The sequence below is a fragment of the Mesitornis unicolor genome, unplaced genomic scaffold (assembly GCF_000695765.1).
Source record: "Mesitornis unicolor isolate BGI_N332 unplaced genomic scaffold, ASM69576v1 scaffold4328, whole genome shotgun sequence".
Taxonomy (NCBI): domain Eukaryota; kingdom Metazoa; phylum Chordata; class Aves; order Mesitornithiformes; family Mesitornithidae; genus Mesitornis; species Mesitornis unicolor.
In genome coordinates, this window is record NW_010202409.1 from 40,456 (window position 1) to 57,092 (window position 16,637).

At 33.6% G+C, this 16,637-nt stretch overlaps 1 protein-coding gene across 1 annotated transcript in view; it reads right to left on the reverse strand.

Annotated features, from left to right (window-relative positions):
- Nucleotides 1–16,637, reverse strand: part of LOC104545283 (dystrophin) — a 100,393-nt gene that overhangs the window by 23,780 nt on the left and 59,976 nt on the right. The window contains exons 17-23 of the mRNA XM_010190380.1: nt 15,369–15,548; nt 13,227–13,355; nt 11,484–11,654; nt 7,761–7,883; nt 6,143–6,280; nt 4,031–4,183; nt 2,957–3,139 (exon numbers count right to left, since the gene is read on the reverse strand). Coding sequence (XP_010188682.1) covers nt 2,957–3,139; nt 4,031–4,183; nt 6,143–6,280; nt 7,761–7,883; nt 11,484–11,654; nt 13,227–13,355; nt 15,369–15,548 — 1,077 coding nt within the window. The remainder of the gene's footprint in view (nt 1–2,956; nt 3,140–4,030; nt 4,184–6,142; nt 6,281–7,760; nt 7,884–11,483; nt 11,655–13,226; nt 13,356–15,368; nt 15,549–16,637) is intronic.

Sequence of the window (16,637 nt, forward strand, 5' to 3'; positions counted from 1 at the left end):
TCCCACTCAGTGCCATTTTAGGTCTTGTGAAGTTGTATTTATGTAATTCTGTACCATGTTTAGCCCATTATTGCAATAAACCCACCACCACCCATCGAATGTCACAGATTACTCTCTGACGATTTTTATATAAAGAGATGACCACTATATCAAATTGAATAATGCCTCAAAAGTGGCGTTAAACAGAACATGCAGTGTTTGAAGTAATATAACTACATCTTACCTTATAATCAAAAGTGGTGACAGAAAATTCCTTTTTATATTTACACCCATATTTATTTATTAGTTAGTTGCTGGATATTTACTGCTACATATTTGTGAGACAATTAGAATTTTATAGGAAACTACTATGTTAGAAAGAATCAATTCTTACATGGTTTTGGTTCCTGTATCCTTCTGACAGGTCTTCCCAACAAATATTGGGGAAAAGTAAAATCCAGGGAGTATGATCATTTTAATGTCACACTTTGATATCAAAAATATATTAGCCCCAACAAAGTTAAGAAAAGCAATTCTGTCATTAAGCCAGATAACTAAAGGTCTTCTTCAATGCAGTCTTTCTATGTTTATTCAATGAATTCAATGAATTGCAAGATATACAATACAACTAAATCCTCATTTACTTATATAATAACAACTTTGAAATGTTAAATAAGTCTCTTATTGAATACATTATCAATTATAAATAAAAATTCAGCATTTTTCTATTTCTTTTGCTTTAAAAATAAAATCCTTTTTGTATTTTTATTATATGTTTTATTCAGTTGCTGGTTAACAGAAAAGTTACTGTGAAAGTTATTTTTGCTGGTATATGAATGTGTTCAAGTGAATAGTTTGAATTTTCATTTTTCTTTTCTATTTTAAAGTCTTGCACAAACAATTAATTAATCCTCACAACATCCCTGTGAGGTAGGTACTTAGGCTGTATTAAAAAAAAAAAGGACTGAAGAAAAATTCACTGATTCAGCAAAACCAAAACTCAGACAGTAACAAGGCAGTTGAACTTCTTACTCTGATTAGAGCCATGAAAATATACTGCCATTCACCAGTTTCAGTAGCTTCTGTAAAAATTCTAAAATATTTCATACAAATACCACTTCGCTCATTGTCAACAGTGATATTTCTCATCAGAAATGAGGATATAGTAATTATCCTGTACATTGCAAATTTCAATGACTAATGTCCTCATTCTCCAGATAAATACACATAGCCCTATTGCATGAAAGATTTGACAATATTTTAAAAATTAACCATTACAGGAATATAAAAATATAAATAATATATTTTAACAATAAAAATTCATGTAATGGTTACATGGCTTTAAAAAGTCAGTGACTGTATTGTTCTGACCAAGTCAAAAGCACATGTGCTGCTGTATCTACCTTATATATTTTAAATAAAAATATGCTAATATATAGTTTTATTGATTTGCCAGTAGAATTTTATAATGGATATACTCATCGTATATCATGGTAGGTGTCGGGTGACATAAAAAGCATATTGACAGCAGAATGTTCTTATATTAATTGCATGCACATTCTTATTTTTCACTTGCTTATCAAAGGAACAAATATATTCATTATAAGAAAAGACTCATTTACAAGACAAAGTGAAGTCTAGCTCCAAGCCATGCTCTAGCTCCATGCCAGTATAAATGATTTGCAACTGATTACATCCATCAAGTTTAATATAAACCATAGTAATCTGAAAAGAGTAATCAGATGGAACAGGGTTTAATAACATACAAACCAAAGTTATTGTTTCTCTAATTGTTTCCATTAACTGCATAGCTATCCCATCATTATATTTATATATACATTACATAATTTAGTAGTAAAAAAGTTAAAAATACATAGTACATTATATAGAAGACTATATTGACCAAGAGGTTATACAGTATTTTTGATTTTTAGAACTTTCTTTTCTTTTTTTAAAACATAGTTGACAATATATCAATGAGAGATACCACTTTATGTACTTAAATTTCATTATCCTGTCAGTTTTGCCCCTCTGCAATCTAGGTGCGTTTAAAAATAATAAAAATATAATTATCTTTTTTTTTTTAAACACTCCTTTACCACTAGCACTTTTAAGATTACAGAAGAGCACATAACGCAACAACTTTCTTGAGAGCAAATCTTATCTTTCTTCATATAAAATCAAAAGCCCAGATTACAATGAGCAGAGTAGGAGGAATGGTACGGAAAAACTGCCATGTAAATGCAAAAACAATCTCTGGCAACCTTCCAAATGGGTAATACCCAATACCTATTTTGGGCATAAACCTAGAAGAGTGACAGTTTATTTCCCTTTTCTTTATGCAGTTATTGCAACATGTAGAAACCAGTAGGAAAAATTATATTTTATATACAACTGAACAACTCAAAATCAGAAGACACAAAGTTGGTTCATAAAATTATGTTTTCATCCTGTCAAATTTCAAAGTACACTTTCTTGCAAAAATTCCTCTGAGAAATCAAGCATTTGAAGAAGCAGCTGTGTATATATAGTGTCATAAGAAGTTTTTTTTTCAGTCTCTTCCTAAAATGGGTATAACATGTTATGGACAAATAAAAAAACAATTAAAATTGGCATGGGATGGGTAGTTCGAAAAGGACAATTTTTCTGATTTACACGTTCACTGAACAAACTAGATGCATGGCAAACTGACGTTTTTAAACTGGAAAATGTTATGGAAAAATAATGAGGCAACAGAAATAAACATGAATTTTTCATTGCTGAGTTTTTTGTAATTAACTGATTAAACTTAAGGGCAATTTTAAGACCAAAGCAGAGAACTACTGTATTAGAATACAAAGATTCCCCCACTTGCAGACAATAGGGTTTTTCTTATTAATATCTGAAGACTTAACACTGACCCTGAAGCTCTCATTGTTAGTAGGATGCTGTTAGTAGTAGCAGTTGCAAACATATGGGTTTGCCAGTAACAACTCACAATTTGTGCATAGTTGAGTCTTCGAAACTGAGCAAATTTGCTCTCAATATCTCGCCAGCGCTTGCTGAGCTGTATCAGAGTTGGCTCCACTGCTTTTGCAGCCCCATCCTTAGACAAGCGTTCAGCCTGCCTGTGCACCGCATTCAGATCTTCCTTCTTCTTCTCCAATTCTCCATCAATCTCCTAGTGAGCAAAACCAATACAGGGCCCAGGACAGTTAGCTAACTTAAAATTAGCAAAATACTTCTGTCAGAAATTCCATTTCCATTTTATTGTTACAATTAAAATTTACAGCTATTTCATGCCTTATTTTACATTTAAACAAAACAAAAATAACTAAAATTGAAGAACCTTCTTGGAGATCAGCTGTAGAGATACTAACAGCTACTACACACTGAAAACTAGTTAGCAAAGGCCAACAGTTTCCACTTCCAGATTCTTGCTAGTACTCTGTGATGGGCAATTGGAGAAATTATTTTCTCAATAAGGGTCAGGATGTTCAGGACAAATAGTGTTTGGACAGCTCACAAATATATTATTTGACTTTTTAATATATTACTTAAATCCTATTTTATTCTGTGGGAAACTCAACAGAGAATGAAGCAAAGAAAGACGATGCAAAATAAACTAGGAAAATCTTTCACAGTATGTAAATAAATCTATAGAGATCGACAGTGACATATGAATATGTTTTGATGAAAATGAATGTGCTAACATGTGAAAGAGGTCATCCATATATCGGTAAGTCATTTGTTCATCTGGAACAAAGATACATAAAATCAATTACAATTTTTACTAGAAAACATTTGATGCTTCTTAATATATTGCACACTTTCCATATTATCATAAAAAAATTATTTATGTAACATTCTGTATAACAAAGAAATACAACATATAGTACAACAAAGAAATGTCAGTTTGAACACAGATAACTATGTTTTACTTTAAATAAAAATAAAGAACCGAACTGACAGTTTTCTGTATCTATTTGAAATTTTCTTGCATTTGCTGTCTGTTAAATTCATAAGTTATTGCTCAAAAAGATCTACCACTGCCATCCCAAAACAACATTACCTTTAGCTTCTGCTCATCTTTGTGGTCTGGTAGACTGGCTAACTTTTTCTCAATGTCATCCAGCCATGTCATTAGGTCATCAGCCTGCCTCTTGTACTGATACCATTGATGAGAAATTTCTAAAGCCTTTTTTCTTCTTTGAGATCTCAAGTCCTGTTCACAGTGCAGACATTATCAGAATATGTATTAAAGGCTTATAAAATATGAATTGGCATGTGTGCACACTGAAGGGGAAAAAAAGTGCACAAGGCCACTATTTGTTTTAATTAAACTTTGATATTTAAATCAAGTATATAGGTATCTGAAAACAGCATATTTTCTTCAGTTTAACAGTATATAAGTAACCAAACACAGCATATTTTCATAAATTTAACACATTATTTTTTCTTTTAAAGCAGGCTCCCTAATTCAGGGTTGTTCACATTTCAAATAAACCACTGAGACAGTCACCAATATTCAGAGAAGTTAAGACTCTTACATAAATGTCAATATTTTATATAAAACACTTCTGCTCAGAATACTTGCTGGACAGATGGAAACACAGCCCACTTAGTATCCAGCCATAAGTGGGCTTCCTGTGTTTTGTGGTCTCCTGTGAAATTCTACTCTGCATGCAAACTCTGTAGCTATTCAAAAGAAAATCATTTAAATGCAGAAATGTATGCAAAGACAGGCTTCCTTTTTCTAAATTAAATACCATTTACATAACAAATGTCTTGTGCTTGTGACTCAGCTTGATAAACGTATTAAGGTTAAAAAAGATAAAGTTAATAAATGTTATTTTAGTTCATATAACTATTGTTAAATACATACCATTTGCATTAGCTTTAACTGCTTAAATTGCTCATACAGAATTCAGAAAACATTTTCACTACTATAACTTCTTATTAAGAAGTAAATTAAAAAATTACTGGTACTTTTTATATAAAAATAGTTTGATGAATTTACTTCAACCATTCTTGAATTTTATCTGACAAGGTTGAACACCTTAACTGAGTGACCCAAAGGAAAATCAATTACTTTGTTCCATAAAAACAGCCCGTAAGGATCTGGTCAATAATAGTGTCTAGAAACACTTTTCTCATTTCTCCTCCACAAAAATTATGAATTACATCCATTTAACTTGGAACAGTCAAAGACACACTGAATAGATTTCAAGTTTCTTTTAAAGGTGGACAAAATAATGGTATATCCCAGTTACTCTTTTAGTGAATTCATACAGATCTGCAAAACTGTAAAAAAAGTATGAAAACCACAGGAAAGGAAAGATGCTGCTTAAAAATAAATAATAAAAAAGTAACCATGTTATATTCCCCGAGCCAAGAACAGCTTAATGTAAATTTTCAAAAGAAAGAAAAATTGTGCTTGCCAATGAGATGAAAAATTCTTTTCTATTAGCCGGAGCCTACAGCTCCGCATAGGTGACCAAGGTGACTTTCCAACTCTAAGATTCTTTCTTTCCTTAGTTTTATTTTTCCCTAGAAAGACAACACTTCCAATTAAGACTATTAGCTTGTCCAAATTGGTCTCAGTGTGGATGTTTCTAGGAAGAGTATCATAAAGTTATACCTCCAGGAGTGTGATAACAGAATTTTGATATGTGACACTGGTTTTCAGCCTCTTAGCTGCTAGGTCTATTGGTACTACCACCTACCCTGAAGTAACCTTTCCCACTAAAAGAGCATAGAGCATATCTTTTACTAAAGGATAAAACAACTTACTCATTGCCAGAAGTACGTTCTACAACTGATAAGATAAGTTTGGAGAACTGATTCTAACTAAGGTCTTGGCTGCTGTTGGAGACACAGAAAACATGCATAGTATGTTAAACAAAAAAGGAATTACTATCAAAGAAATCATTGCAGTCCAACTGGCAATCACATGGTTGTAACACTGAGAGGAAAACAGTACTTGTTAAGTTGGAGATTTAAACTGTCTTTTCCAAGGCATAAAAAGAAGTATATGAGAAAAACATATATATTTATAGCTAAATAGTTTTAAATTACTCATCTCTAAATAGTAATGAAGTTTCATTTAATTTAACAGTACAATGCCCTGAAATTAAGGAAAAAATGTTTTAGTAGCATGTGTTTATAACTGTAGCTCCTATACCTTGAGAGCATTATGTTTAGTCTGCAACAGCTGCTGTTTTATTTTTATTTCCTCCCGTTTTCTCTCATCTGTGATTCTCTTTTGAAGCGTGTCACCCCTTTGCAGCAATTCTTTCACCGTGGTCTCGTCATCTTCACTCTGATTTTAAAAAAAACAACAACTATAATGGGCATTTAAATCTAATTATTACTTAAGTACTAGGAGATACAGACACATAAAAACTACACTTCCTCTGCTAAGGTAATCATCTAACAGCTACCTGCTGTTCTACACTGAAGACCAAATAGCTTTTACCTGCATTCTACAACACATGATAACACTTGAAGGGTATAAGTAAAATAGCATTTGAAAATCTGCAGATGTTTGATATTAGATTATATGCAGCGTCCAGGATAATGGGATGAAAACACTAAAGGCAAAAATGTAAAGTATATTTTACTTTAAAACAAAAAGCATAGAAATATCTAAAATATTTTAAATCACTGTTGCTAGTCATGGAAATTGCCAGCATGATAGGAAACCATGTAATGCCTGACCATTTCATGCATCATCACAATGCAAGACAGCTATTCTGGTAAGGAAAATGATACCGCTAAGTACATTTAACATTGAAGTCGAATCTATGACACAGCTTCTGGGAGTGTTTCTCTTGAACAACCCTAAACATTTTATGTAAAGAAAGGGAACAAAATATCCTCAAGTAGTGGAAATTGTCCTGTCAAACTTGATTAACTTCAAATTTACCACTGCTGTACATGCTGCCTTAAACATTAATTTTTGTGCATAAAAAAAAAAGAAAATAAAAAAGTCCTGTAAAGATTCCTTTCAGCACTGATATAAAATAGCTACTTTTGAAGAATTCCTTAATAGGATAAGAATATCACTTGTAAAGAAACATATATTTGATCTGGCTGAGGATTCACAGAGAGGGTCCTAAAGATGAATCTCTGTTACTGCCCAGCCAAGAAATGTCATCCCTCTGAAAATCACTCTGGAGAAAACACACCACAGTGGCAACAGTAATAAAGCACAGTAGTATTTTAGTCCTCTCTGTTTTCTTTCCCCTCCTAATATGCACTAACGGTTTTACTACTTGCAAAGAGCAAACATCAGTAATAAAGCTTACAACAGCCACAAAAGCTATTTACAATAAATGGTCAAATCAGATCTGTTAAGGACTAATTAGCAAGTGGCATTTCTTTCAATGATCATTGCCTAGCACTTGTTTTCAGTGAATGTCTTTTATTATACTGCCAGTTTAGATACATCATTCTGAGTTTTCTTGGTCCTTATACTGCTACAGAGATTTTAATATTCATTCTCTATTCTGTAATACTGCTGGTACAACTACAGGACCTGAAGATAATATTCCTGTTTTGCTTAGTGTTTTCACAAGGGTTGAAAAAATGTTTTTCTCATAAACTAACAATTAACTAAGCACTAATACTTTTAGTTAATGCTAAATTAGGACTTTTAATTTTATAATATATTAACGTAGTAAAATTTTGTCCAATTCATATCTAAAGATCCTAAAGCATATATGGGAGTTTCTAATTTTCCGTCAGGTTTTTTCATCTCCCTGTCTACTTCACTCAGGCTTCCATTTAAACCAAATTACCATATCTTTATTGAAGTCCTCCTCTTTCAGATTCACCCCCTGCTGAATTTCAACCTCCAGTGGTTCAAGCAATTTTTGTATATCGAAGTCAAATTGCTCCAATTCCTTTAAAGGAATGAACAGCTAAAATGGGAGAAATGCAAAGATTATTTATTTAAATCACATACTTAATAGTTTTATTAGAAACATAAATGTAAAGAGACATCTATTCCACCCTCTATTGCCAAAACAATGGTAGACTTTCCATCATGTCGAAAAAATATCTAAACCGTACAACTCAAAGTACCCAAAGCAACAAGTAAAGATAGGTATACAGTATTTTAAAACACTGTAGAATTTCCATATGAGAAAACAAGAATTCTGTGGTAAGTGAAAATTAAAAAAAGACAAAAAAAATTATCACATTTGTGTGTAAGAAAACACAGGTTAAAATAAACATTTTAACATAACGATTTGTCTAAAAATTTAAATGTTGACACTACTTGGCTAAATCTGGTTTGTCAGAAATTACTTGCAGAACAACAAGCAATTGGTTCAGACGAAAAAACATCTACTCCTGCCAATTGTGAAAATTTTTGTAATTTCTTTCAGTGTTTTGAAATCATTGCTTTCTTACAAAGAAAAGCAAAAATGCCAGGAGAGTTATACAAAACAAAAACCAGATCATCTTTGTATAAGATATTCCCCTAACAATATTTTGTAACTTATTAAAAAAACCCAAACCCAACAAAACTTCACTAAAAGAGCTCGTGTTTCAAAAAAGCCTCAACAAAAATGGAGGACCAAAAAATCCTCAACCAAACAAAACAGACACAATTTTTCCAAAATTAATCACAGTACAATTATGGTGCTTTAGCTTAAAGTTCAGTTTTAAACTCTAGAAGAAGTGCCACTTATTAACAATAGCACGCCACTCTTCATCTACCTTACACTCAAGTGCCTATGGATAGTTTAATGTACAATATGCAATTCTACAGGACATAAAACTACCTTTTTTAAGTGCATTGCAAAGGAACAACAGAAAAAACTTTCTTGTTTCAAAGCTTTAAATGCAAGAACAAGCAATAAATTCTTCATGGTTCTTGCACAAAATTTACATGTAAAGGTAATTAATGCTTCACGATGTTCTAAGAACTCTTGGACATAAAACTGTCATCTTGTAAAAGACATAAACACATTATATTCTAATCTGCTCTCTCTTACTCAGTACAATTGGTATTTATTATAAAGCAAAAGTTTGTAATAACGTTAAAAATCAAAGTTAATGAGCTAAAACAAGAGACACTGGACATTATCTAGTCTCAGCTGTTCCACAGATGACCTGGGAGAAATAGGGTAAAAATGCCTTAATTGTATCTGTTTGATTGTTATAATGACAATGATTTCATGCCCTTACGAACATTAATGGAAATACAATAATATATATTATTTATAGAGAATAATACTATATTCACAAATTTTACATTAAGAAACTCAGAATTACACTCAGCAAGCACTTCAACTGAGGTAGAAATAATAGAAAACTACACAGTAATTTATACTCAAATGCTCTGAAGGATGTCTTCAAAAGTACTTAAATCTCACTAACAGACCAACTAATAAGACTGGAATATAAAATCACTAAATTCTGACAAATGGTAAAAACAATAACAAAAAGGAAAATGGAAGGAAAAGATACTAAATAAAATTCCAGTAACTGAATGAGATTCAAAGACCATTTGAAAATGTTAAGTCTCATTTTAGTACACTATGATAATTTTGTTAAGTAAGGACACAACAATTACGTACTGCCATTAACTGACCTCACAGGTCATTTCTTATATACTTTCACTGTTGTACTGATAATTGTTAGCATTTGAAAAAATACATCCAATGTGAAAACAGATGAGAATTGGTTGAAAATAGATTATAAAAGATAACTCTGAGTGAATGATGTTACCTAAGTATGAAAAAACTCAAACACTTAGGAAGCATAATGTCACCCCATAGGAATAATAACTTTTCAGCCCATGAAGCTGAATTCATGACTAAGAGAAGTGCAGTGGACAAAACAAGGCACACAGCAATTTAGTCCTTTATCCAAATGCATACAGCAAGTCAGTAGAACCATCAGGAATCCAGACAAGCTTTTGCTTCTCTATGTAATGCAATACCTTTAAATATAGATATTCTTTGTGAATCATACCCCAGCTGACCAGTCCCCAAGGTCCTGGAAAAGGTCCCCCAAATTCAAATTTACTGTTAAAAGTATATGCTGTGGTTATTTCTCTCATCTTGCTAGGTACATAACATAGAAAGCTTAGTGAGGTGCTGCCATTCCAGCTCATCTTGCCTATATGATAATAAATGGGAGAACACCTGAGAGAGAAGGTTGCCAGGTGGAAGATGTATGCAGGCTGTGTTCTGGAGACACTTCATCGTGATAAGCATCTTTCTCCCCTTCTTTGAGTGAGCACACAACATGCAATGCAAATGGTTAACCCTGGATAAACCATCCACAGGCACTCCCACTCTTCCCTAAGACAAGCAATAATTTCACACAACCCTATCAAAGGCTGCATCAGCACTGTATGCTTCCAGCATTGTGGAACTGCAAGGTAAAACTGAGAAGGAAATCCAAACTGCAGATAGAAGATGTTCAGAATAAAAATGTCACACAACACAGCTGTTTGGGCTTTAGGCCAAGAAGCTCTCTGTCTACAGTTTGTACTTCTGTAAGATGGAAATGAGAAGCACACTGGAATGGCTGAAATACTACTGATGGTCAATGGGAGAGGAAAAAAAAAAGAAAAAAAAAGATGATCTTTATTCATAGGACATATTCTTTTCTGTTCCAGAAATGAAACCTAAATAAACTCAAATAACCACAAAGAATGTTCTGGTTACATAGGGTATTAAGCCCTACGAAATCCCAAACTAATGAAAACCATGCCTCTTTGCTTATGCTTTTTGCAAAGCTTATTTCCTGCCCTGTCACTGATCCTCTGTGCATCCATTTCCAGTGCTATTACACTAGCCAGAAAAAAGAGTTAAGATTGGGATCTATGCATTCCCATTATCCTATATACTGACCTGTATAACTGCCTGCTTTAATCAGCTGAATAGCTCTCCGCAATAAAGGCAGCAAATACAGCGGAGAAAGTAGGTGGCTTATGCCCTCCCTCATTCCAGTTCCGAAGTCACAACTAAAAATTACCTAATTCATATAGAATTAAGATTCAGTAGTCAAACTAGTTGTATAGATGAGTAGCTGAAGTATAATTGATATGATCTGTCTATATCTACCTATCTAACTATATATGTATATCTCTAACCTTGGTAAGTCACAGCCTCTTTTCCTCATAAGAAAAGACTAAGTGCATTAAATGAAAAACTAGCCCCTTAAACCAATCTCTATCAAAAAGAAAGCTAATAATCCTTTGAGAAGATTAAGAATCTTACTGGTTCCCACATGCTCAGATTTTATAAGTTAATGAAGTAATCATTGTTACATTCATATAAAGTCAGTGAATACTTCTAATTGTGAAACAGTGAAAAAAGACCTTAATGCCAAAAAATTCAAACCTTCACACTTTAAAAAAAATATATATTCTTAGGATCTACATTTTTTTCCTTTAGAAGCTTAGTTTTTGGAGAAACTGCAGCCTGCTATGTAGTTGTAATTGTGCACGTTATGTAAATACCATTTTGTATGCATCTCCATATGGAAGCAAGTCCTCCTACCTTTCCACTCTTAATTCTTTGTGATATAGTTGCAAATCGCTGGTTGAGCTCTGTCAGTTTAGGCTCTATTATTTTCCTGCAGTGATCTCCACGGTTTGTCATCAAGTCTACTGCCCGGTCACGCACAGAGTCCACCTTTGGATGCATATCATTCAGCTCAGCCTTTAAGCGCTACAGTCCGTGAGCAAGAGACAGGGCTTGAAGTTAGTAATAAATGCAAAGAGAGAGAAAGAGAGAGAGAGAGAGTGTGCAAAGGAATAGGGAGCAAAACCACAAAGCAAATTCAGATAATTATGCGAGTGTGTACATCCTGTAGAAATACAAACATTGCCACTCATATCCCTCAAATTTATAGCAGGAATGTATCTACATGTCTGTTTTAATATCTCCTAGAGAAAATTAATGGTGAACATTATTTCTAGTCAGGTTCTTTTCTGCAACAATACAATCCTCAGCATATTTCAGGATACACTATATTATTTTATGTTCCTAAATCTAAGAAGAGCTGCTAATTCATGTATCATGGATCTGGACGTAAAGTTGTCACTTTCATTACTGTTTACACCCATAATTGAGGCAGGGAAAAATGACCAGATGAAAACCAGTGGGAATTTTTTCTATAAATCTATTGCAAATTACAAAAAACTCAGCGCAAATACCTTTTACTATGCAACAGTAATGTTAACAGTAGATCCCAGTATGGGAAGAGGCCAAAAAAGACAGACAGGCATTCAGGAATCATGAACACAGCTGGGCATTAAGAATCACATTTCACTGTCTACCTGAAATGTCTTTGTGCAACATAAACATATATACCTGTATTGATGGCAAAGACAATTGTACTTTGCACCTGATGCTGGCAAAATTGTTCATTCAGCTGCAAGTCTGTCCTGTAATCCCACTGAGATCAATGAGGCATTGATTTACGCTCTGCCTTGGAATTTGTAAAGTTTTGCTTTAGTAAATGCTATAATTGTGTTAGTGCCAGTTCTGATTTCGATTTGCAAACTGTTCCTCAGATAGTATGAACTGACCACAGAGTTCAATACAAAGCAAAACTTCACACTGATTTCAGAAAAAGAAATCCATATAGATAACAATTTTAAGTTTTTAAATCTCAACAAAGACGGCATTTTAAATTATATACTTTAAAATTGACATCTATCTTGCAAGTTAATTTTTCATTAGCTGGTCAAATGATGTAATGGGCCAAATAAAACCTTCTGATCAATATATTAACCTATTATTATACAGCTAGTTCACCATATAATATTCATGTCTGTGGTGCTGGTCTGGCATCAGTGCAAACAGTGTTTATAGAATTAAAACAATCATAAGACAGAGATAACAAACAGAGATAACAAACAGAGATAACATCAACATCAGAAAAGTATCACAGAAAAAGAGAAAAGCTATTAAAAATAAAGATCATGGGAAAAAAAGGCTTTTGTTCAACCAGATGTGTTAAAGGAGTATTTTCCAGCAAATATTGGTTTAGCATGCTGCTGTTCTACTCACCAAGAAGTCTCCAAGACTTACAATAACATATCTGGTTTTATTTCTGCAGGGATTTAACTTTTGCAATGCAGCACAAATTTATTAAGTAATCTACAAGCTGCCACAGGGCAGCTTTATCACAGAAAAAAGAATGTTAATCAACTTGTGATACCTTTCAAAATACGCTAGTTTTGACATTCCTTTTTAGAATAAAATCAATGCTTTCCAGAAAACCACATTTTTTACCTTAAGAATTTCCTCTTTTTGCTGGGGTTTTTGTTTATCAGATTCATCCAACAGTATTTCAGCACGATACATCCAAGTTGTGACATTAGCTACATTCTGATCAAAAGCCTCCATGTGCTTTTGATATTCCTGTATGTGGAAAAGGCAAATACTGGATACAAAAACTGTAATCAGAACTGAAATAATAGCCATAATTATGCCAACTGTAGCAAACACGCACACATTATTAAATTAAACTTGTTTATTTTAGACAGTAACTGCTTGTTATGCGAAGGATAGAATCTGTTGTTTGTTTGCTCTCACTTTATAAATTATGTTTCTTTAAAAAGACATTCTAGGAGACAGAGAAGCTTCCAAAGTGACAGGCAGGAGGGTGACACAGTTGCAGCAAGACAGGGATGTCTGCAGCTCAGCCAGGCTGCCGGGAGGAACAGGAAGCTGACAGCCAGACCTACTGGAGGTAGAAAGAAGAGCTTCCCAAGAACCAGGTACAGAACTCATTCTGGAAAGCCACTATGTTGATTGAAACTAAGGTAGAAGAAACAAGGGTGCACCTGCAAAGTCACAATCAATAATGCAAGCTTTGTATATAAAACTTTAATTTGCATTTCACTTAACTTCTTGGCTTTGAGAACCTGCTTTTTAAAAAGCTATTCTAGTTGATAAATCTGATAAGTCTTCTTTTTTCCCTCCTTAATTTACAAATCTTTTGTCTTTTTTGGTGAGCTCACTAGAATGAGGTCTACACATATCCACCTCAGAACTCCAGGCGAGCTATGTGTAGTTTGGCATAATACTAAGTAACACTTTTTATAGCCAAAAAGAACAGCTCAATGACATGTTGCAGTGGTTACCACTGGTACATTACTAAAATATCAATATTCAGTCTGTGTTTACAAGTCTGTCAACTGTGGCAAAGATGCTTACATTACGAAATTAAACTTGTTCACTTTTCAGTAACTGTAGAGTCCAAAGCAGAGAGAAAGTAGAGGAATACATAACTATACCAGTCTGTAAACTCCATTATATGTTTCTTATAATCAGTTTCACATTGAAGCTGAGCACCTATATCATGTTGAATGAAATGTTTAAGTTTTCCAAATAAAATAGGCACAAAAAGGTGCTTGCACTTGTATAGTGCACACAGCTGAAGAAGTCCTGTAGTGATGCTGTATATCCATCGGAAAAGCATTCATCAGGTAGCCATGCAGACTCTAGTGGATCTCTAGCTCATAAGGCTCTGAAAGGTCATGATAAAGGGTAACCCACCCTTGAGAACCAATTTAGTTTCTCTGGTTTGAAACTGTATTCCCATTCTTTTGGCACAAGAAATAGAATTCAAGATTTCCCAAAGCATTCTGGCAATCGAACAGTTAAGACTCTTCTGAGTTTAAGGGTTCAAGCTGCCATCTCTTCATAGCAGAATTAATTTTAAGGGAGAATATAGTTATGTGAATATTAGCAGATTCAAGTAGCTGGGGCTGGGGCTCCTGAATCGGAATTAAATGTGGTTTAGGGATTTTACTTTGGACTGAAATTAATCTGGTACCCTTAACTAAGTATCCCCATGAAAACAGGCACCACAAAACATGGACATCATGCAGTTCTTATATTCCTTGAGCACACTAGGAGTGAACTCTGAGCTTCTGATTTAGTTGCCTCTGAAATGAATCTAGGTGACACACACAAAAGCTACCCTGTGGACCAAACCAATATGCAAGCAGGGACTTCCCACCTGCACTACTCCAAACAGAAATGCTAATGTAGCCAAAAGCAGACAAGGCTGTTGGCATCAATACCAAGACTTGTTCAAACTATTTGACTATCTCTCTCACTTCATTCATATTCAAGTAGTCTAGGTGCTTCGGCAGAAACTGCATTTCATTGATTAGGGAAAATATAAATAGTCCAGGAACTACTGAGGCAGACAGGAACAGGAAGCACTAACAGTCAAGACTCCACAAATCTACCATTCTGTAAACAGTCAGATTCTTAAAATATACACCACATACTAAATAACAATCAGTCTGATTGTCTGTGTACCTATGTATTCAATAAGTGTAGTCCAAGGCACCAGAAAAAGCACTTCTATAAGGCGGAGCACCAATATTTCCTTTAGGTGAACAAATGCATTTTCCTTACCAGTAACAGATTGAACCATTCCTCAGCACGTGAAGTTACTGCTATCCAATTACTGTTCAAGAGGCTGAGTTTATCCTCCACTAGACTTTCCTTTCCTTTCAGCACTGTCTTCAAATTTTCTCCTAAATCACTGATGCTCTTAAGATTGACCTGGTGTTTCTCAATCTCCTTCCGTGTTGCCTACGTGAGCAGAATAAAAAAATAAAAGTTGAAGAAATTAAAAATTCTCCATACTAAGAACATAAACAATTAAAACAGCCAGTGATTTCATACTAGAACAAACATTCATGCTTCCTGTAGGAAGGGAAAGGATTCTGTGAAGAGCAGTAAGTAAAAAGTAAATTCATTCTCTTTACCTCTGATGAAATTGCAAATACTCTTCATATTCTCACAATAATTTTTGGTACTAGTTTCATTTTTAAAAATGTTAATTGTATCTCATTCTACTGTTCAAAATACAGTTTTAATACTTAATTATTAAGCAAGAATCCACATTTTACAATATTTATATTGCTATATTTAAAGTTACTCTGCATATAATAAAATGGCATAGTTGTCAAATAGCACATAAAATTTACATAATAAATGGGACAAAAATAAAGCATCATGATGACATTTTAAGATTTATAGAACTTCACTGAAAACAATCTTGTGAAATATTTTAATATTCCTTTAACATTTTTCAATGCAATCTTTTTCAGCACAAACCATGTTCTTCTCTCCTGTTAGATTTCTTGTTTCCTAACATTCACTTGGGATCTCTCTCTGCAAACTAAAATGCTAAAATAAACTATTATCCATTGCAACTCTAAGCTTGAATGACTAAAATACATGTGCAGTCCTACAAGATCAGATTTCCAGCATCTCCTCCCACTATTATCTTGCCTCATATAAATAGATTTAAAGTATATGTAAGGTCACATAATTTACTCATTATTCATGTCTTAATATTTGTTGCAACATGCAAGAAATCTAATAAAAGGAGAAAACCCCAACATATTTAGACAAGATGTAAAAAAGCAGGAATTTAATTAATAATTACTGAGATTGCTCTGCAGTGCTGAAAGGCATGGGGACAAACTTTACTGAGAATTCATAAGAGGTTGGTAGTTACATACAATAGTATTTTACCTATTTTAGATATTGATCCATGGAATGACAGGATGAATCACATTAGTATAAATAAATGCAGTTCCCTGTGCAGCCATGCACACTTTTAGTGGGGTTCACAGGTCTCTCTCTTACCCTGCTGTACTGTGTCACACTCTT